This window comes from Nannospalax galili, unplaced genomic scaffold, assembly GCF_000622305.1.
Source record: "Nannospalax galili isolate Female #2095 unplaced genomic scaffold, S.galili_v1.0 scaffold3817, whole genome shotgun sequence".
NCBI lineage: Eukaryota > Metazoa > Chordata > Mammalia > Rodentia > Spalacidae > Nannospalax > Nannospalax galili.
The window spans coordinates 1-23,192 of record NW_008338671.1 but is presented as its reverse complement, the minus strand read 5'-3'; the positions used below and the strand labels follow the sequence as shown (position 1 = coordinate 23,192).

The following is a 23,192-nucleotide window of genomic DNA, read 5'->3' as shown; positions in this document are numbered from 1 at the left end:
ATCTTAGCTATTGGGAAGGAGAGGCAAGAGAATTGCAAGTTCAAGAGTGAGCTCAAGGCCAACCTGGACAACATTATAAGACTCAGTCTCAAACAAAAAAGTTGAAAGGGATGTAGGTTGATGGTTGAGGTCTTGCCTAACAAGGGTAAAACCCCCAGGTTCAATCCTCAGTACTGAAAAATAAACATGAAAAGTCATGTTTATTTGAAAATCCTCTGGATGCTATTCCTACATTTGGTGTTTTGTTGTTCCTGTCCACAATAGGATGGATGAAGATATAGATAGGTAGGTAGGTAGGTAGATAGATAGATAAAATATTATATAAATGGTACACTTAACATGTTCTCTAAGTTGCTTTTCCTAGACAATATTTTGAGATTTATTCATAATTATGAGAAGCCTTCAATAAATTTGCAACTTATATAATCCAGTGTGTGAATATATCATTATTCCTTCTGGACAGACAAGACTGTATACTATAGTTGTTTTTTTTTTAAAAAAAAAAAAAACAACAATAGAGGGGCTGGAGAGATGGCTCAGTGGTTAAGAGCACTTGCTGCTCTTGCAGAGGACTCTGATTTGGTTCCCAGCACCCAGATGGCAGCTAACACCACCTATAATGTCAGTTCAAGGTGTCTGATGCCCTCTTCTGTCCCCTACGAGCATTGCATGACATGGGTGCAGGCAAAACTCTCATACACATAAAAAATAAATTTAAAAAATGAAAAAAAAAACTGTGTAGTGTCTCAAACAACAGATACATTCCTCATACCATTAATGGTTTCAGATAGGTATTCCTGGTTATCAAGTGAGTCTCCTTCACAGGGTGATACAGGGAATCAACCACCTTCCATTTTGTGTACTCTTACGCTGTCATCTTCTGCATCTAGCCAAGAAAATGGGAAAGAAGAAAACAGTATATAGTCATTGTCTTAAAAGCATTAGTCTAGCTTGGCATGGTGGCACATACCTTAATCCCAGCATTCAGGAGGCAGAGGCAGGTGAATCTCTGTTAGATTGAGGCCAGCCTGCTCTACATAACAAGTTCTAGGCCAGCTGGGGCTACAGGGAGACTCTGTCTCAAAAAGACCAAAAAAAAAGCACTAGCCTAGAAACAACACATGGCACTTTACTAACATTCTACAGGAAAGACCACAGCTGGCTACCCATGTGCTACTTAGAGAAGGACAACGTGGGAAAGGGAGTCTAGCCATTTGCCCTACATGCCTGTGATTTTGGAAGATCAGGACCATTTTGGTGGACACACAGTCATCTCTGTACTTTAACTCTTGTCATTCTTGTGCACCTGTCTTGGTACACTGGGCAAGAGGCGTTTCTTCACTTACACTTAAGACTGAAGCTCTTCAGTCTCAAGGCACATGTTCAACTTCAGTGATTATTGTCAAATTATTTTCAAAGTGACTGTGCTAATTTAATTTCAAATCACACTTGAGAATTCATAGTAATCCATAGCCTCCACGTATCCAATATGTCAGACCTGCTTCATGATATTCTAATACATTTTTAAAATGTAGAGGCCAGGTGTGGTGATGCATGCCTTTAGTCCCAGCACTCAGGAGGCAGAGGCAGTTGGATCTCTGTGAGTTCAGGCCAGCCTGGTCTACATAGTGAGCTCCAGGCCAGCTGGTGCTACAGGGAGACCCTGTCTCAAAAAGACCAAAAAAAAAAAGTATAGTGCTATTAGGATAATCTATAGCAAGTTCTCAGATCCCTTCCCTTGGGGAGGAAAAAAGAAGAGTTCTGCAAGGCAGAGGGAGGGCACGTTTCTGGTATCAATGCTCCTTCACTTCAAACTATTCATTATGACCAGCATATTTCAGGCATTAATCACAACTGCACTGAGGAATTATTTTAATCTCTAGCTACCTTTTGTTTTTTAGACTGGTCATGAACTCACAGCTACCTGCTTGCCTCAGACTCCTGAGTGCTAAGGGTGCAGATGTGTGCTACCACACCTGGCAGGGATGACAATTTATTGTTGTTGTTGTTGTTTATTCTTTTTGACATCAAAGCTTACCAAAACTAGGACAGTGGCTGAGAAGCCAGTTTTCTAAATACATTTTCATACAAAATAATTTATTGTACAGTATTCTATTTAAACAAGAATTAGGCCAGGCATGGTGGCACACACCTTTAATCTCAGCACTCGGGAGGTAGAGGCAGGCAAATCTCTGTGAGTTCAAGGCCAGCCTGGTCTACATAGTGAGTTCCAGGCCAGCTGGGACTACAGGGAGACCCTGTCCCAAAAAAAGACCAAAAATAATAAAATAAAATAAAAAAGAATTAATAAAATGGTTAAGTATGTGAAAACTGAAACACCACAAAGATTGAGCCATTTTACTAGTGTGATTAAACATCAGAACAGTTTCAGAGCAGACAAGTAAAATATTGAGACAGCTAAGTCTTGGCTGTACACCGAGCTGACTTCAGCTGTGCCCTATGTACTGTGAAACAGCATAAGTACCTTACACAGGTGGTTCAGTGGTAGAATGGCATGTGGATTGCTTCTAATAGAAACAACATGAATGCAACTGACAATTTAGAGACAGACAATGGCCTTATATGCCTGCTGAAAATCAGATTGTGTCTCTCTGGTTCCACACAGCGTTCACTGTGCAATCTGTTCACGAGTAAACAAATAGTTCAGGATTCATTTCAATGAAATCTAGGCCCCTTGTTCTACTTGAAAGCAATTGTTGGTTGATACTGCAATACCACTGGGTATGACTGATACAAAGGGCCATCCTGAAAGCAGACTTGCAAGGTGAGCAGTTCAGACACCAAAAATTTTCTCCTTGTAGCCACTGCATCTTGTCCTATAGATGAATTCCATAATATGAGCCTTCCTCATGACTTCACCATTGCACAGCACATCCAACTCATAAGAACTTGGAAGTTGGAGATCCTAGCAGATAGCCTGAGAGGGTGGGCTCCGGCCTCCATCAGTGTTGTGGCTGTGATTTCAGCAGACTGCCAGAGAGTGCTGGGTTCTGGCCTCCCTCTGGCATAGGGGCTGAGAACACAGGGGACTGACTGCCTGAGAGCTCCCGGATCCTGCCTGCAGGGGTGGTGAGCTTCCCCTAATTGCACCATACCCATTCCCCTACCTGGGATTTTGTGAGGCCCCTCCCAAGGTCCCAGGGCACACCTGGCTTTGGTAGGCTAAAGCTGAAATCCCAGCAGACAGCTTGAGAGGGTAGGCTCTGACCTCCATCAGTGTAGTGGCTGTCATCTCAGTAGACTGCCAGAGAGTGCTGGGTTCTGGCCTCCCTCTCGCTTAGGGGCTGAGAACATAGCAGACCAAGTGAGAGTCCCAAAATCAACCCCCACTTAGGGAATTTCCCAAATTTTCTCTGAGTTCCTGCTAATAGGGGTCCAAACCTTAGAAGGAAGCCTGAGTGTACCTGACTGGAACCTGGCTTGGGCTTCTGTGGGTGTTCCTGAACAGCTGATCTGAAGCCATCAGTTCCCTCCAAAATAAAACCTGAGAAAACCTGAAACCTGTACCAACCAGCTTTACATAACCAATAAGGAAAGGACCTAGGCTCACCAATAATACAAACAGAAGCATACTTCACCTTAATTCTCATATCAGAGGGATGCTAAGACATAAACTAGGTCTTCCTCAGTTGAACCATGAAGCAATACCTGTCAATGTCCTCAATAGTAGTTTTGTAGATATTGTGAAAATGACTGAAATTTATTTGGAAAGGTGAAATACTTAGAAGAGTCAAATTAATAATAATAAGTCAAATGACAATGTCTGAAGAATTACTCTACCTGGCTTCAAAACTGACTGTGGCATTATAGCAATTGAGACACTGTTTAGCCAACTTCTGAATGAATTCATAAAAGAGATAGAAACATTGAAGAAAACTCAGGAAAAAATGAAGGAAGTGCAAAACTCAGTAAGCCAACTTGAAACAACAGGGGAAAGCCTCACCACTAGAATGAATGAAATGGAAAAAAATATCAACACTGGAGGATAAAGTTGAAGAATTGGACCGCTCAAGCAAAGAGTATGGAAAAATTTAAAAAACACATGAATGGAATATGCAAGAGATGTGGGACACATGAAAAGACCAAATCTACGGATCACAGGAATAGAGGAAGGAGAAGAATTTCAGGTTAACAGTATTGACCAGATCTTAAAACAGGATTGTAGAAGAGAGTTTTCTGAAATTAAGGAAAGACATCCCCATACAAATACAAGAAGCACATAGAACACCAAACAGACAGGATCAGAAAAGAAACTCCCCGTGACATCATAGTAAAAACACTAAATGCACAGAACAAAGAATACTGAAAGCAGCAAAAGAAAAAAAAAAAACAAGTCACATACAAAGGAAAGCCCATCAGAATCAGAATTACAGCTGACTCATCAGTGCAAACTATGAAAGCCAGAAAAGACTGGACCAAGGTATTTCCTGTTCTACATGACAATAGATGCCAGCCCAGAATACTTTACCCAGCAAAAATGTCTATTATAGTCGAGGGGGGAAGAAAAATTTTCCATGACATGAATAACCTGAAAGAATACATGTCCACAAAACCAGCCCTTCAAAGAATACTTGAAGCAATACAGAGAGCGAGAGAGAAACAATATACCCCACTGGCAACAAAAGAAAATAAATAAAGGTATAATTGAGGAAACACAAAATTGGACAAACACAAACGGCAATCAAAATGATGGCAACCAATACACACCTTTCAACAATAACCTTAAATATCAATGGACTGAACTCCCAGGCTAAATGAATGGATTAAGAAACAAAATCCATCTCTTTATTGTCTGAAAGAAACCCATCTCACCTTCAAGGACAGGCACTACCTTAAGGTAAAAGGATGGAAAAGAATATTCCAAGCGAATGGTACTAAGAAAAAAGCAGGCATTGCAATTCTAATATCTGACAAAATAGACTTCAAAGTAAAACTAATCAGAAGAGATAAGGAGGATCACTTCATTCTGATCAAAGGAACAATTAACCAAGAAGATATTACAATCCTTAACATATATGCACCAAACTCTGGTGCACCCAAATTAAAAAAAAAACACTACAAGACTTTAAGACGCAGATTAACCCCAACTCAGTAATAGTAGGGCACTTTAATACCCCACTGTCTCCATTAGACAGGTCAACTGGACAAAGAATAAACAGAGAGATGTCTGAATTAAATGATACCATCCATCAAATGGACCTAACAGACATCTTTCTAATATTCCACCCAAGCACCAAAGAATACACTTTCTACTCAGCACTCCATGGAACTTTTTCAAAAATTAAGCATATACTGGGCCACAAAACAAACGTCAAGAAATACAAAAAAATGAATTAATTCCATGCATTTTATTGGACCACAATGCAATAAAGCTCAAAATCAATACTGGACAAAGCCATAGGCACTACACAAACTCATGGCGATTGAACAACATACTCCTAAACAATGAGTGGGTCAAAGGAGAAATTAAGAAAGAAATAAAAGAATTCCTGGAATTTAATGAAAAGGACAATACAACACAACATAACCTCTGGGACACTTTAAAAGCAGTCCTAAGAGGGACGTTTATAGCTCTAAGTGCCTACATTAAAAGATTAGAAAGAGCCCAAATAAATGACCTAATACTACAACTCAAGACGCTGGAAAAGCAAGAACAAATGAAACCCAAACCCAGATGGATTTACAGCAGAATTCTACCATTTAAAGATCTCCAACCAATACTACTTAAATTATTCAAAATGGTAGAAACAGAGGGAGAACTCCCAAATTCCTTTTATGAAGCCAGCATCACTCTAATACCCAAACCAGGTAAAGACACACCCAAAAAAGAAAACTATAGACCCATATCCTTAATGAACATAGATACAAAAATTCTCAACAAAATACTTGCAAACCATATACAGACACACATCAAAAAGATCATTCACCACGACCAAGTCGACCTTATGCCAGAAATGCAACACATCTGTTAGGTTTCCCCAAGTGTCAGCAGTGCGGCCAAGTCCCCCAGGATGTTGGGCCAACTGGTTCCACAGCCAGAAAGAGGAAACGGAAAGTCAGCGTTTCCTCAGACACCAGGTTTAGCAAATCACCTGCAGAGACCAGGTTCTGGACTGGAGGGAACATACCTCAACATAATTAAAGCTATATACACAAAACCCATAGCCAACATCATTCTAAATGGAGAAAAACTGAAAGCATTCCCATTAAAATCAGGAACCAGACAAGGATGTCCACTATCTCCACTCCTTTTCAACATAGTGCTTGAATCTCTTGCTAGAGCAGTAAGACAGAAGGAAATTAAAGAAGTACTAATTGGAAGAGGTCAAACTATCACTTTTTGCAGATGATATGATACTAAGAGATCCCAAAAGTTCCACAAGAAAATTTCTAGAACTGATCAACACTTTCAGTATAGTGGCAGGTTATAAAGTCAATCTACAAAAATCAGTAACCTTTCTATATACCAGAAATAAGCAATTGGAGAAAGAATACAGGGAAATGCTCCCATTCACGGTTGCTGAAAAAAAAATCTTGGAATAAATCTGACCAAAGACACCAAAGATCTCTACAATGAAAATTTTAAATCATTAAAGAAAGAGACTGAGGAAGACACCAGGAGATGGAAGGACCTCCCAAGCTCATGGATTGGAAGAATTAATATTCTGACAACAACCATCCTACCAAAAGCAATATATAGATTCAATGCAATCCCAATCAAAATCCCCATGACATACTTCACAGAATTAGAAAAATCATCCTTAAATTCGTATGGAAGCACAAAAGATCCCGGATAGCCAAAGCAACCCTGAGCACAAAGAGCAACGCTTAGAGGATTACTATACCAGATCTCAAAGTATACTACAGAGCTATAGTCATAAAAACAGCATGATACTGGCACAAAAATAGACACATAGATCAATGGAAAATCATTAAAGACCCCAACTTGAGTACATGCAATTTCAGCCACCTGATATTTGACAAAGGTGAAAAAACACACAATGGAGGAAAGAGAGCATCTTAAACAAATGGTGCTGGCAAAATGGGATCTCCACCTGTAGAAGAATGAACCTAGATCCTTATCTTTCACCTTGAACAAAAATCAACTCCAAATGGATCAAAGATCTCAATGTGAAGCTGGAAACACTGAAACTATTAGAAGAAAATGTTGGCAGTAACTCACAAGATATAGGTGTAAGAAAGGGTTTTCTAAATCAGACAGAAGTTGCTCAGGAATTAAGGTCAGCAATCAAGAAGTGGGGCCTATTAAACTAAAAAGCTTCTGTACAGCAAAAGAAAAAATCAAAAAAGTGAAGAAAAACCCACAGAATGGGAAAAACTCCAACAGTGACACATCTGACAGAGGTTTAACATCCAGAATATATAAAGTACTCAAAAAACAAAGAATCGAGAAACCAAATGACCGAATTAAAAGATGGGCTAAAGATCTAAACAGAGAGTTCTCAAAGGAAGAAATAAAGATGGCTAAGAAACATCTCAAAAAGTGTTCAACATTGTTAGTAATTAGGGAAATGCAAATTAAAACCACCCTAAGGTATCACCTTACCCCAATCAGACTGGCTAGGATCCAGAGAACAAATGATACCAAATGCTGGAGAGGATGTGGAGAAAAGGGAACGCTCATTCACTGCTGGTGGCATTGCAAACTCACACAACCCCTATGGAAAACAGTGTGGAGAACTCTTAAAAAAGTAAAAATGAATCTATCATGTGACCTGGTTATACCACTCCTTGGCATATACCCAAAGGACTCATCCTATTGTAGAGACACTTGTACAACCATGTTTGTTGCTGCTCTTTTCACAATAGCTAAGAGATGGAAGAAACCTAAATGCCCTTCAACTGACGAGTGGTTAACAAAAATGTGGTATACTTACACAAGGGAGTTCTATTCAGCAGTAAAGAAAGATGAAATAATGAAATTTGCAGGTAAATGGATGGATCTAGAAACTGTTATGCTAACTGAAGTATCACAATTTCAGAAAAACAAACAATGTATGTTCTCTCTCATATGTGGCTCCTAGCACCAAATCCTTTTAAATTCCATGTCCTTTTAATAAGATGATACTGTACAGCAGTCCCTTCTGTGTGAAATAACTACCATCATCATGACTTCAGGTGAGCCTGATCGCTAAACATAGTCACAGTTGGGCTTGTTGACGGTTGTGCTCATTCATTTAAAGGAGGGACAAGTAGGGTCATTGGACCCTCACCAGAGTATCCAGCCACTCTTCCCAGCCATGGCCTTCTGGATTTGGGTAGGGCTAAAGTATACAATCTGGGGAAGGCTAAGAAGAGAAGGCTTGACCCATGCTGGGTAAAGTCTTTCCAGTGTGCATATCCTAAGGTCATACATACACCTCAGCAACTCCTCACTTATCTCGGTAAGTAAGCTCAGTAAATTCATTGGTTCCCCAGTAAAACTTTAATCAAACATTGGCTTGACACTAGAACCTTAAAGGGAATAAGCATTGCTTAGTATCCCTAGGAAAAAAATTCTCACAACAGATGGAAAATTTGTTAATGCTGTTTATTATTAAAAATTATTATAATTGGAAAAGATTTATTCAGTGTGGACACATTGGAAAGAGGAATAAACAGAGGGTCCAGTGACCCCCAAGTTCATCTTCTGCATACTGATGTAAGATTTAAGTTAAAAAAATATATATCTAGTCAAAGTTTATCTGAGAATATTTGTTTTTTTACCCACGCTTTATCTACATAGTACATTTAAAAGTGCCAGACTGGTGGAACTAACCTTATTGGATGTTTAATAGCCATACTTTGAGGCCTATACTAGCTTGGCCAGAAGGACATAAAGGACAGTTTTCACTCCTTGCCCTCCTAGGTCATCTAAGCTCTTATAAAAAGCTGGCTGTACACATGGTAATTAAAAGTACCAGAGTGGTGGAAGTAACCTTCTTGGATGTTCAACAGCCATACTTTGAGGCCTATACTAATGTGCTCAGAGGGACTTAAAGGACAATTTTTGCTCCTTGCCCTCCAAGGTCGACTAAGTTCTAGGGGACTATGGAACATCTCTCAAAATGTCCTGTAATTGTGGTGAGTAACCTGTCCTCTTGTTCAGGGAGGCCATGGAGACCCCATGAGATGTACTTTAACCAATGGCCATTCTACAAAGAGGAGGGTCAACTCAGAGGAAACATCTCATCCATGCTTCCAAGTGAAGCCAGCCGCAGTTGTGCAGGACCTTTGACTTATTTTCACAAAGATGGAACTGGTAAAAGAAAGGAGCCAGGAGCTCCACCCAAGCCCATGGGACCCCTGAGGAACAGATTCTCAAACAGCCTTAAGTGTAAAAACAAACTGATTTATTTTGGCCAGCTGTATGGTCTTTAACACCCAAAAGGGAAGTATATCCAAAGTGTAAAACCATCAGCATATTTCTTTAAGAGTTCAAGGGATGACACTTCCCAGACATTATGCTTAAGTCCATATAAAATGTTATTTAGACAATTATTTTTCATTGATGATTTTGTTCCTAATCAAAAAGTGCTGCTCAGACATAAGAACTCAAATCTTGGTCTGCAATACTGTAGTGCCCACCTGTAGCTAAGGGAGACAACCTGCTATTGTTGTAAAATGATGGATAAATTTGTTTTCTCCCACTATCTAGAAGCCTTTGAGAGGGAACTGACACTGATTCTAACCACTCCAACAGCTATCAGGATACCTGAAAACAAATCCTGAACCCATCACTCTCGAGTCTAGCCTTGGCAGACAAAAGAAAAATGAGGAGGAACCCAATAGTGGGATGCTTCTGGAAACCCTTGTCAAGAAATTCCAATGGACTCTCATATGAACATTTGAAAATTGCCGTTATGACTTTTTTCTAGTTCCCTGTCTAGAACTTGAAATGCTAATTACTCTTCCTTTACTGCTCCTTCACATCTCCTATTCACCAGTCAAGGACTTTCTTTTCCCCCTACAGATAACAGTTAATCAATTTGGAAGTCTTTTAGATGGACCCACTGAAGGGGTACTCCAGTTGCCTCACCCAGCGTCCCTGTTCAGCATGGAAGAAGTCAGAGGGGTCTGAGGCCTGATTCCGTATTGGCAATTTGGGTAACCTCTTCAGAGGATGGTGTGATAAGAATAAGGGGTAGGAATTGGCTAGGCAGTTAGGGTAAAAACTGACTTACCCCAAAGAAATGTAGCCAGTTTCTTGGCTAAAAACTCACAATGTCCTTGGGCCTCTTAGCAACATACTCAGTTCCAAAGGCCAAAAATGTCAAAAGTATTTGGGAGCTTTTATGTAATCCTTAAAAGATTTTAGGGTTACCTCTTCCGAGGGGGAAATGTTGTAGCCAAAAGCCCTGTAAAAAATAAAAGAAAGAGTACATGAAGTTATCAGAAAAACATGATGAGGAGATATGGGAGGAGCTAGAGGGGAGGGAATGGGCATGGATTTGATCTAAACACCTTATACGCAATGTGTGAAATTTTCAATAACTTATTTAAATATAAAAAAAAGAACTTGGAAGTTTTAGTTTTAAACTTAAAAAATTTTTTAATAGCTCCTACAGTAAGGTGTATAGAACATCAGATGGATTTCTTCCTTAGACCCTTAACTACGTTGTCCCTTGACTGCTCAGTTTTTCATAAACCATCTAGACAGATAACAATTTGTAGGGCACTTCTGTGATAGTTCTTGTCATCTTGGTTTTCATCATCTTCTTCATCTTTTTTAGATCTGTCAGCTTTTGAAGTATCACTGTCCCTATTTTCTTGAGTTTTTTTTTCTTCTAAAATTCAGGTTCATGCTCAAGCCTTGTTCTTACAATCCAGGTACCAGCTTAAATATAATTTCCTCCAGTTTGTTATTCAGCCTCAACATTTCTAATGGATTTGTTTCATGAACCTGGTTGCTATGCCTTGGACAAACATTGCAATCTTCAAAGTGCTGGACAATACAGGTCTTTTTTTTTTTTATGTGTATGAGTGTATTGCCTGCATGTATGTGAACGCACCCGTGTCGTGTGATGCCGCAGAGGTCAGAAGAGGGTTTCAGATTTCCCTGGAACTTGAGTTAAGGACTGTTGTAGCCACCATGTGGGTGCTGGGAATCGAACCCGGGTCCTCTGCAAGAGCAGTCAGTGCTCTTAACCGCTAAGCCATCTCTCCAGCCCCGACAATACAGGTCTTACAGAAGGTATGGAGGCATTCTGTCACTGTCTTTGGCTTGATCAGATACCCTTTACATATATAGTAGGTGATGTAAGGACTGAAATCTTTCACCCAGAGTTTCCTTTGGGTAGCCATTCATGCTTAGCTGGCTTTAGCAGTTCAGTCTAAGAGGGGTATTAAGGCTGGTCCCAGGAGCTGGTGCAGTGTTCTGACAGGTGTTCTGAGGCAAGAGCACCAATACGCAGACTGAGCGAAGATCACTGATCATCACTCCTTTTGGTGGTTCTGCTTTTTCATATGAGCGGCTGCCGCTGCTACCACTCCTCAGTCTACTTCATGCCAGCCTTGGAGCCCGGGAAAGTAAGGATAACATTTTTAAAGTGAATCTGTACTCGTGGTTTACGGGCATTTTCCCATGTAAGATACAGATCAATGGCCAATTTGTCTCTGGGGACATCCTAGTGTTATCTTGCACCTGGTGGGGTTTTCTCTTGTGATAAGGCAAGGGGAAAGCGATATGCATATTCCATACATTGTTGACAGGGAGGAAAGGAACTCCATGAACCGACTTTAGGGGTTTTGCACATGAAAATTTATCTCTTGACCTTATGAGATCCCTTGTTACCATTTTAATAGTAGTCTAGGTGGTTTTATATGATACATAATAGGCAGAAATACAGAAGAATGAGAAAAATGACAAGCTCTTTTAACCAAATGCTCAGAGAAATCCACTCTCACAGTAAAAGAGCCCAGCAAGGGGAGGGATCACTAGGTAGGGCCATCACTCAGTAGGATCATCACTAGATAAGCTTGAGGCACAGAAAAGACTTCTTTCTGGCTCCATAGAAATATCTAGCCCTAGTGTCAAAGTCTCACTATATAAAGCAGAATTCCAGCTACGAAATAGGATAATAGGACCGTATGCTCAGAACATTCAAAGAGGCAGAGGTGGGCTAATGTCACAGGTAGTAATTTATCTGATAATAGTGGCCTAACGAGATAAAGTTCAGGGAAGAAGGAATGCACATGATGCTTTGCAATCTTTTTTTTTTTTTTGTTTTTTTAATCTTTTTGAGACAGGGTCTCCTTGTAGCCCCAGCTGGCCTGGAACTCACTATGTAGACCAGGTTGGCCTTGAACTCACAGAGATCCACCTGCCTCTGCCTCCTGAGTGCTGGGATTAAAGGTATGTGCCACCACGGTTGCAATCTTAAAAGCATTATTAGGAACCCTAAAGTACTGTGGTCTTGTTGGCTATCCTTGGCTGTTCTGGACTCTGATTTTCCTGCCTCAGCCTCCCAAGTGCTAGGTTACCTGTGTATGTAGCTATGCCTCCATATAAACTTTGATTCTGAAGCAGGAGTTTCATGGCTATTAAAAAACAAGTTCAAACTGTGTACCTAAAGCAAACATATACTACATCTCAACTAACAAAATAGATATACTCTGGACAAAGACTGAGTTTGTAAATTCAATTTCCCTCTGGCAGCAGTTCACAATTTAGAGGACTCAGTGGGTAAAGGTGCTTGCCACCAAGTCTGACAACATAAATTTGATTCCCAGGACCCACGTGGTAGAAGGAGAGAAACAACTCCCACAAGTTGTCCTCTGACCTCTGACATGTATTGTCATGGGTTTGAACTCTTCCTCAATCCCGACCTATTAAAAAAGTGACAATGGGGGCTAGAGAGATGGTTCAGTGGTTAAGAGCATTGACTGCTCTTGCAGAGGACCTGGGTTCGATTCTCAGCACCCACATGGCAGCTATGAACTTTAACTCCAGTTCCAGGGGAATCCGAAGCCCTCTTCTGACCTCCGCAGCATTGTACGACATGGGTGCACTCACATATATGCAGGCAATACACTCATACACATAAAATAAAAATTATAAATAAAAAAATTTTTAAAAAGTGACAATGAACCTACTTTTATTTCAAAGATGATGGGTACAATTCCAGGTGCTTGGAATATGATTGAGATTATATGCAGCATGTATGCCCCAGTCAGCCAACAAAATCTATGGGGCCAATAGTACATTTTGGATTACCCTGGCCAAATTGGGTCAAAAAGTGAAAAAAAAATGCTTAGCCTTCAGTGGAGGTGGCTTCCAGGTCAGTTCCAGCTCTGTTGCTCCAAATCCTGTGTCTAAACTATGTCCTGTCTTCAGCAATAGGGTCTTACCATAAGGTTCTGGAGGAAATCAACAACTGGCAATAGCCTGTGTAATTTTCAATCTCTTTGACTACCCTGGCCAAGAACTCAAAGGAAGATTTCTCCTGTCTGGCACTGTTTCTTGTTATATAGCCTTCAGCTATACTCATGGACTCATGTAGGGATAGTGTATGTGGAAATTTTCAGTAGGTTCTGGACTAATCCCATTCCCTCTGGTTTTTTACACTAGCTAGGCACTATTTATCTCTCCTCCTTCTCTCCCTGTCTTGCCCTTCCTCCCTGCCCTTCCCATTTAAAGGGTCCCCATTTTCCCCATTTCTCCCTTGATAACTTCTGTCTGCATGGTCCCACCTCTCTTGAGCTCCTTTCCCTTTATTCCCATAGTTCTTTGTATAGCCCTCCTTCTCCCCCTCCACTTTAACTACACATTTCTCCCTTAGTAACACCTGTCTCCTACTATTCTCTCTCGAGTTTTCCTTCCCTTTACCTCCATGGCTCCCTTCCATGTTCCTGGTTCCTGCAGTTACATCAGGATATGTATTCACTTATAAGGATTTGCTGCTAGGATCCACAAATGAGAGAGACCATACATCTTTTGTTTTTCTGAGTCTGTGTAACTTCACTTAGTATGACAGTTTCTAGATCCATCCATTTGCCTGCAACTTTCATTATTTCATCTTTCTTTATTGCTGAGTAGAACAGCACTGTGTAAACGTACCACATTTTCATTAACCACTAATCTGTTGAGGGGCACTTAGGTTGCTTCCATCTCTTAGCTTGTGAAAAGAGCAGTAACAAACATGGTTATACAAGTGTCTCTGCAATAGAATGAGTCCTTTGGGTATATGCCAAAGAGTGGTATAACTGGGTCATATGGTAGGTTCATTTGTAGTTTTTTAAGAGTTCTCTACACTGCTTTCCATAGAAGTTGCACGAGTTTGCAGCCCCACCAGTAGTGAATGAGAATTCTTCTTTCTCCACATCCTCTCCAGCATTTGGTAACATTTAATCTCTTGATGTTAGCCAGTCTGACTGGGGTAAGGTGAAATTTAAGGTGGTTTTAATTTGCATTTTCCTAATTACTAATGATGTTGAAGACTTTTTACGATGTTTCTTAGCCGTCTTTATTTTTTCTTTTGAGAACTCTCTGTTTAGCTCTTTAACCCATTTTTTAATTGGGTCATTTGTTTTCTTGATTCTTTGCTTTTTGAGTTCTTTATATATTCTGGATGTTAAACCTCTGTCAGATGTGTCACTGGTGAAGATTTTCTCCCACTCTGTGGGGTTTCCCTTCATTCTCTTGGTTGTTTCTTTTGCTGTACAGAAGATTTTTAGTTTAATTAGATCCCACTTGTTGATTGTTGACCTTAATTCCTGAGCAACTGGTGTCTGATTTAGAAAGTACTTTCCTACACCTGTATCTTATAGGTTACTGCCAATGTTTTCTTCTAATAGTTTCAGAGTTTGGAGTTTCACATTGAGGTCTTTGATCCATTATGAGATGACTTTTGTGCAAGGTGAAAAAGATAAGGATCTAGTTTCATTCTTCTACAGGTGGAGATCCCGTTTTGCCAGCACCATTTGTTGAAGAGGCTGTCTTTCCTCCACTGTGTGTTCTTGGCACCTTTGTCAAATATCAGGTGGCTGAAATTGCATGTACTCATGTTTCAGTCTTTAATTATGTTTCATTGATCTATGTGTCTATTTTTGTGCCAGTACCATGCTGTTTTTATGACTATAGCTCTGTAGTATAGTTTAAGCTCTGATATAGTAGTCCCTCAGTGTTGGTCTTTGTGCCCAGGGTTGCTTTGGCTTTCTGGGATCTTTTGTGCTTCCATATGAATTTTAGGATTTTTTTTCTAATTCTGTGAAGTATGCCATGGGGATTTTGATTGGGATTGCATTGAACCTATACATGGCTTATTCATGGTCATTCATAGTAGGGTGGTCATTTTCACAATATTAATCTTCCAACCCATGAACATGGTAGGTCCTTCCATCTTCTGGTGTCTTCCTCAATCTAATTCTATAAAGATTTAATATTTTTATTGTAGAAATCTTTGATGTTTTTGATCAGGTTTATTCTGAGATTTTTTTTGAGGCTATTGTGAATGGGAGTGTTTCCATGTACTCGTTCTACAATTGTTTGTTGTTGGTATATAGAAAGACCACTGGTTTTTGTAGGTTAATTTCATAACCTGCCACTTTACTGAAAGGGTCAATTAGTTCTAGGAGTTTTCTGATGGAATTTTAGGGATCTCTTAGGTCATCTTAATATATCATCTGACCTCTTCCTTTCCAATTTGTACTCCTTTAATTTCCTTTTCCTGTTTTATTGTTCTAGCAAGAGTTTCAAGCACTGTGTTAAAAAGGAGTGAGGAAGTGAACATCCTTGTCTGGTTCCCAATTTTAATGGGAATGCTTCTAGATTTTCTCTATTTAGAATGATGTTGGCTGTGGGTTTGTTGTATATAGCTTTAAGTATGTTGAAGTATGTTCCCTCTAGTCCAATTCCCTCTAGGACTTTTATCATGAATGCATGCTGAATTTTTTTCAATTTTGTTATGGGCCTTTTTTGCATCTATTGAGATGACGATGTGGTTTTTGTCTTTGAGTTCATTTATATGATTTATGACATTTATTGACTTGTGTATATTGAACTGTCCCTGCATCTCTGGAATACTGTCTACTTGATCATGCTGGATGATCTTTTCGATGTGTGTCTGTATGTGATTTGCAAGTATTTTTTTGAGAATTTTTGCATCCATACTAAGGATACGGGTCTATAGTTTTCTTTTTTGGTTGTGTCTTTATATGGTTTTGGTATTAGAGTGATGCTGGTTTCGCAGAAGGAATTTGGGAGTTTTCCCTCTGTTTCCAGCTTTTTGAATAATTTAAGTAGTATTGGTTGCAGATCTTCTTAAAATGTCTGATAGAATTCTGATATAAATCCATCTGGGCCTGGGATTTTTTTAGTTGGGAGGTTTTGTATTACTGTTACAATTTCTTTATATGTTATGGGTCTGATTAAACTGTCGAGGTTTTCTTGGTTTAGCTTTCGTGGTTCTCATGATTTTAGATAGCCATCCATTTCTTTTAGGTTTTCAAATTTAATAGTGTATAGGCTCTTAATGTATTCCCTTATAATGTTCTGGATCTTTTGGGTGTCTGTTGTGATGTTTCCCCTTTCTTCTCAGATTTTGTTGATTTGGATTTGCTCTTTCTTTCTTTTGGTTAACTGGGACAAGGGTCTGTCTATCTTGTTTAGCTTTTCAAAAAAGAAGCTCTTAGACTCATTGATTCTTTGTATCTTTTTCTTTGTTTCTATTTAATTAATTTATGCTCTGATTTTAATATTTCTTCTCATCTGCTGGGTTTTGGTTTCATTTGTTCTTGCCTTTCTAGAGTCTTGAGGTACAATGTGAAGGCATTTATTTGTACTCTTTCTGATTTTTTAATTAGGCACTTAGAGCTATAAACTTCCCTCTCAGGACTGCTTTTAAAGTGTCCTAGAGGTTTTGTTATGTTGTATTGTCCTTTTCGTTTAATTCCAGGAGTACTTTTATTTCATTTTTAATTTCTCCTTTAACCCACGTATCATTCAGGAGTGTGTTGTTCAACCTCCATGAATCCATGTAGTTACTAGTGCTCCTTCTGGTGTTAATTGTAAGCTGTATTGCATCATGGTCTGATGGAACGCATGGAATTATTTCAATTTTTTTGTATTTGTTGAGGCTTGTTTTGTGCTCCAGTATATGGTCAATTTTTGAGAAATTACCATGGAGTGCTGAATAGAAAGTGTATTCTTTGGTGTTTGGGTGGAATATTTGAAAGATGTCTGTTAGGTCCATTTGATGTATGATATCATTTAATTCAGATGTATGTTTATTTTTAGTCCAGTTGACCTAATGGAGGCAGTGGTGTATCAAAGTCCCCTATTATTGCTTTGATCAGAATAAAGTGACGCTCTTTATCTCTTCTGATTAGTTTTAGTTTGAAGTCTATTTTGTCAAATATTAAAATTGGAACCCCTCCTTGTTTATTAGTTCCATATGCTTGGAATATTCTTTTCCATCCTTTCACCTTAAGCTAGTGCCTGTCCTTGAAGGTGAGATGGGTTTCTTGCAGGCAACAGGAAGATAATTCAATTAGCTTGTGTCTTTTGACTGGGGAGCTCAGGCTATTGATATGTAAAGTTATTAATGAAAGATGTGCATTGATTTCTATCGTTTTGATTTCTGTTCACATTCTTGGTGTAGCTGTGTGTTTCCAGTTATACCTTCATTAAATTTCTTCACGTTACCCCTTGGGTATAGCTGTTGTTTTCTTCAGCTCTTTGTATTGCTTCAAGAACTCTCTGAAGGACTGGTTTGTGAACATGAATTTTTTTCAGCCTTTTTATGTCATGGAAGATTTTTCTTTCTCCTTTGACTGTAATAGACATTTTGGCTGGGTAGAGTAATCTGGGTCAGCATCTGTGGTCATTTAGAACTGGGGACACTTTGGTTCAGGCTCTTCTGGCTTTCATATTTTGCACTGAAAAGTCAGCTGTGATTCTGATGAGTTTTACTTTATATGTGACTTGTTTTTCTTTTTCAGCTTTCAGTATTCTCTCTTTGTTCTGTACATTTAGTGCTTTTACTGTGAATTTCCCTAGAGAGTTTTTTATTTTCTTTGTTCTTTCCATTCTGTTTGTTTATGTGCCTGTTTGTTAGTCTTTTTTATTTTTTATTTATTTATTTTTGAGACAGGGTCTCCCTGTAGTCCTAGCTGACCTGGAACTCACTATGTAGACCAGGCTGGCCTTGAACTCACAGAGATCCGCCTGCCTCTACCTCCCAAGTGCTGGGACTACAGGCATGTGCCACACCACACCCGGCTTGGTTGTTGTTTTATTCGGTATGTAAAGCCGATTGGTCTAGGCTTCAGGTTCTCTTTTGATTTTATATTGGAGGGACCAGATGTCCTCAGTCCAGGTATTCAGAAGCTTCCACACAGGCCCAAGTCAGGTGGCATTCAGGTCCTCCCAGGCTTCTGCCTAAGGTCTGGGCCCCTACTAGCAAGCAGTCACAGCACAATTTGGAAGCTCAAGCACGCTAGGGGGAGGCCTGATTTAGGGGCTCTCAGTCTGCAAAGGTATGGGCCCCCACTAAAGGGCAGAGAAGCCTATCCCTGGGGTGGTGGGATGGACTGCAGGTGGTTCCAATGTAGGGGGACATGCAGGGTACAATTTGGGAGGCTCATCACCATGTGGAGGCTGGATCCAGGCACTCTCAGACAGTCTGCAAGGGTTTTAGCCCCTACTTGTTTTCTAGGATTTATAACTGTCAGATTTATTTTATCATTGAAGCTTTACCTTAATCTTTACCTAACATTTTCTAGAACATTATCACATTATCACCCTTTAAAAAAATGGTCTTGAGCAGGCGTTGTGGCAATGCCTTTAATCCCAGCACTCAAGAGACAGAGGCAGGGGGATTTCTGTGAGCTTTTGAGGTCAGCCTGATTTTGCATAGCCGGTTCCAGGTTAGCTGGTGCTACAGGCGGAACCCTGTCTCAAAAAGCCATAAACAAAACAACTTTTTTTTCCGTCTTAGCCAAGAAGACAGCAGGCGAACTGCCATCTCAGTTGGTTGGCCTTGCCACAATCTTTTTGCCTCAGCCTCTTTAGTGATTAGAATCTCATCTCGTTTTGCCCCTGAGAACCAGAGCTATGGTCCTGCCAGGCCCTATGCTAGTCCCATCTATTGTCTTCCTAGCATCCTACACGCCTGGCTGGACCACAGCTCCTACTCAACATCCACCGAACCCACCAAACCTGTAGCCCGCCCCGAGCCGAGGCCGGTTAGGGGAGTCAGGTCCTCCAGCCAATCACAACCCAGAACGCTGAGAGGGCGGATCCCTTGACCAATCACAACCTGGAACACAGCGAGGCTCCTCTGACCGTCCACAGCTCGGAACTCAGCAAGTCTCTCTCCTGCAGGCGTCTCTGCGGAGCGGCGGGCGGGGCTTGGGAAAGATGGCGGCGCCCGTGGCTCCCGAGGAGCCCCAAACTTCCGGGGTTTCTCAGCTCCCTGTGTGTCTGCTGGTGTTGGGAATGGCGGGATCCGGGAAGACTACCTTTGTACAGGTGACGGGCCGGTCGCAGGAGTGGTAGCGGCGTGCGATCGGCTACTGGTGGCCAGGGAGAAAGGGAGGTGTCCGGGGAGTTGGAGGGTCTGGGCGCATGGTTTTCTGGGGACCGACCGCAGCTGTGGACCCTAGCTTGGGTCAGTTCAGGCAGCCTTTTGGACAACCTTGGTACGTGCTTGTTACAACTGACTACGTTGTACTGAAATTGTCATAACGAAGCTTTTTAAAGGCCTGGGCTTACAAGAGTGCGGGATATATTGCTAACACAGGGTTTGCATGAAGAGTTGTCAAGAAATTATTTCTTGCGCACCTACCACGTTCTGAGCACTGAGAACACAGCAAAATGAAGTGGGCAGGGTTCCTGCTTTCATGCAGTGAATGTTTTAGTGATGGAGATAGGGCAAAGTAGCGTTTAAATCGAGAGTTCAGGGTTGAGTACAGGCACAGCTGGTGGATATTTCAGAGAGAAGGAAAGAGTTCCCAATTTTATAGACATGTCAGTAAAGGAACAGAAGTTCTCTGGTCCCTTACTAGCTTTGTTCATCACCCTCCAACCCTCTTCCCCATGTTTTGCAGAGGCTCACAGGACACCTGCACAACAAAGGCTCTCCACCCTATGTGATCAACCTGGACCCAGCTGTGCACGAAGTCCCTTTTCCTGCCAATATTGGTGAGTAAACTTTCATAGAACTTGTGTGAAGTGGCTCACAGAAAAACGGAAGCCTGGTAGTCTTAAGTGTGGGTGTGAGCCATTGGAGACTGAGGCAGAATTGAGAGTTAAGGATCATCCTTGACCTACATATCTTGACCTTGTTTAAAAAAAAAGGTGGGGGGGGGGCTGGAGAGATAGCTTAATGGTTAAGAGCACTTGTTGCTCTTCCAGAGGTCCTGAGTTTGATTACCAGCACCTATCAAGTGGCTCAGCTCTCAGCAGCCTGTAACTCCAGCACTGCACTCAAGTGCACACAGACACACATATACACATAATTTAAAAATAAAATAAAATTTTGAAAAAGAAAAAAAAAAAACCCACAATAGACAGAAGGAGAGAGGGAGAAAAGGAGGGTCAGAGTAAGAATGAAAATGGATGTGATCCGGTGATAGGATTACTGTTAGGGTCCAGACTTCCTGACTGCCAGGCTGTAACTTTCCTTTGTGTGCCAGTCCTTTCCTACCTTATCACTTGCTAATCCTGTTAAGTTGCTTGTACCTCAAATACACAAATAAGAGGAAGAAAACCTTGTTTTAAGATTCAGAGATTTAGGGGCTGGAGAGATGGCTCATCAGTTAAGTGCACTGGCTGCTTTTGCAGAGGACCAGGGTTTGGTTCCCAGCACCCTCGTGGAGGCTAACAATCATCCATAACTCCAATTCCAGGGGATCTTTTATGTTCTCCATGAGTATTGCATGACAGGGATGTACTTATGTACATCAGGCAAAATACCCATATACATAAAATTTAGAAAAAAATTCTTAAAACTCAGAGATTACTTTGGGAAGATTTGGGGAGAACATTCCTAACCTAGAGGAGAAAATTGTAATATTATTCATCTACAGACTAGTGGAGAGGGTTTGATAGATTTTATTTAAAATTTTTTTTTTTTTTTTTTTTTGAGACAGGGGCTACTGTCCTAGAACTCACTATGTAGACCAGGCTGGTCCTGAACTCACAGACATCAGCCTGCCTCTGCCTCCCAAGTGTAGGGATTAAAGGTGTGTGCCACCACGCCAGGCAAGGATGGGGTATTTTTTCCCATCTCTGGGCCTTTTTTTTGAGACAGGGTCTTCCTGTAGACTCAGCTGGCCTGGAAACTCACAGAGATCCACCTGCCTCTGCCTCCAGTGTTGGGATTAAAGGTGTGTAATACCACGTCCAGCTGGTCTGATTTTAGTGAACAAATTTATTTTTCAAATGTCTGTGTTGCTCTTTTCACCATGTAGCAGTTAGTAAGACACTTTAAAAAAATTTAAAAAAATTTTTAACTGAATTTTTGTGTATTTCATATAGAATATCTTAATCATCTTTATATCCACTTCCTGATTGGACCCCTCTCATATCCCCCCACTTGAATTCATACATTCTGTCATTTGTGTTAAGGCTTACCATGTCAAGTTAGTAAAACACCTTTTCTGATTTAGGTGTGCTTGTACTTGCTCAGAGGCAAGTTGATCTCAAGGCCACACTGGTTTACCTTGTGAGTTCCAGGCCAGCCATGGCTACATAGTGAGACCTTATTTTTTTGATTTGAGCTTTAACAGTTTTTTTTCTGTGCATATGGCTGCTGTTAATCAAGTTTTATAAATTTTTAACCTTTCAGACTTTTTTTTCTAAAGCTGTATTTATTATCTGTATTTATTTTATGTGTATGAGCATTTTGCCTGCATGTATGTAAGTACCAGTGCCTACAGTGTCCACAGAAGCCAGAAGAGAGCATTGGATCCCTTGGATCTGCAGTTAAGGATAGTTGTTAGCCACTATGTGGGTGCTGGGAATTGAACCCCAGTCCTCCTCAAGAGCAGTCAGTACTCTTAACCCCTGAGCCATCTCTTTATCCCCAGACTATTTCTTTTATAACTTGAGAGCTCCTAGTTTCATTTTCTTCTTAAGATACTTAGCAGTGATCTTTTGTCAGGAAGGAAACCATTGTAAGTGTGGAGAAAGTCATAAGAAAATGCTGGCAAGAAGCTTAAGAAAGCCAGATGTAGTGACATTCCTATAACCCCAGCACTGAAGAGACTGAGGCAGGAGGATTGCCAAGGTTTTGAAGCCAGCCTGGGCTACATAGCCAGTTCAAGGCCAACCTGGACAATAGTGAGACTATGTCTCAAAATAAAAATAACTAAATAAATGCCAGGCGTGGTGGCACATGCCTTTAATCCCAGCACTCCAGAAGCAGAGGCAGGCAGATCTCTGTGAGTTCAAGCCTAGTCTCCATAGTGAATCCAGGCCAGCTATGGTGATAGGGAGACCCTGTTTCAAAAAGACCAAAAAAAAAAAAGCCCAAAGCCAAAAAAAAATACCCCAACCTAAATAAAAAGAACTGGTGATGGGGACTGGAGAGATGGCTTAGCGGTTAAGAGCATTGACTGTTCTTGTAGAGGACCTGGGTCCAGTTCCCAGCATCCACATGGCAGCTAACAGTCATCCATAACTCCAGTTCCAGGGGATCTGATGCTACCTTCTGATTTCTGTGGGCATTGCATGCACTACACGAGTGCACTTACATACATGCAGGCAAAACACACACTTTAAAAAGGGCTAGTGATGTATTTCAGTGGTAAAACATATACAAAGCCCTGGGTTCAGTCTCCAATAGACTAATAGCCTAGTTTTAGATTGTTACTAGAGGAAAAATGCCTAGGATATTGTTTTTTATTTGTTTGTTTGTTTGTTTTTAGGATAGGGTCTCACAATATAGTAGTGGCTAACCTGTAACTTAATACATAGATCAGGCTGGCCTTGAAATTGTAGTGATCCTTTGCCCCTGCCTCCCTAGAACTGAGAGTACCAGTATATACCACCATGCCCAGCAATGCTTAGGGTATCTTTTGGTCTTTTTCCTCATGTCCTTAATTTCTATCACATTTCAGTGATCTTAGGGTAATATAGCATAGTTGGGTATGGTGCTGTATGCCTATAATAGTCAGGAGGCTGAGTTAGGAGGATTTCAAGTTTGAAGACAGCGTGGGCTACACAG

The 23,192-nt window shown here is 40.6% G+C and overlaps 1 protein-coding gene and 1 pseudogene across 1 annotated transcript; one reads left to right on the top strand and one right to left on the bottom strand.

Annotated features, from left to right (window-relative positions):
- Window positions 1–2,700: 2,700 nt before the first annotated feature.
- Window positions 2,701–11,325, bottom strand: LOC103734327 (annotated as a pseudogene).
- Window positions 11,326–19,299: 7,974 nt separating this feature from the next.
- LOC103734325 (GPN-loop GTPase 1) lies at window positions 19,300–20,164 on the top strand (the record flags this gene model as incomplete). The annotated part of the gene is given in 2 exon segments (XM_008833215.2): window positions 19,300–19,492; window positions 20,071–20,164. Coding segments are annotated over 2 exon segments (205 nt in total), but the record flags the coding sequence as incomplete, so codon positions are not given.
- Window positions 20,165–23,192: the final 3,028 nt, after the last annotated feature.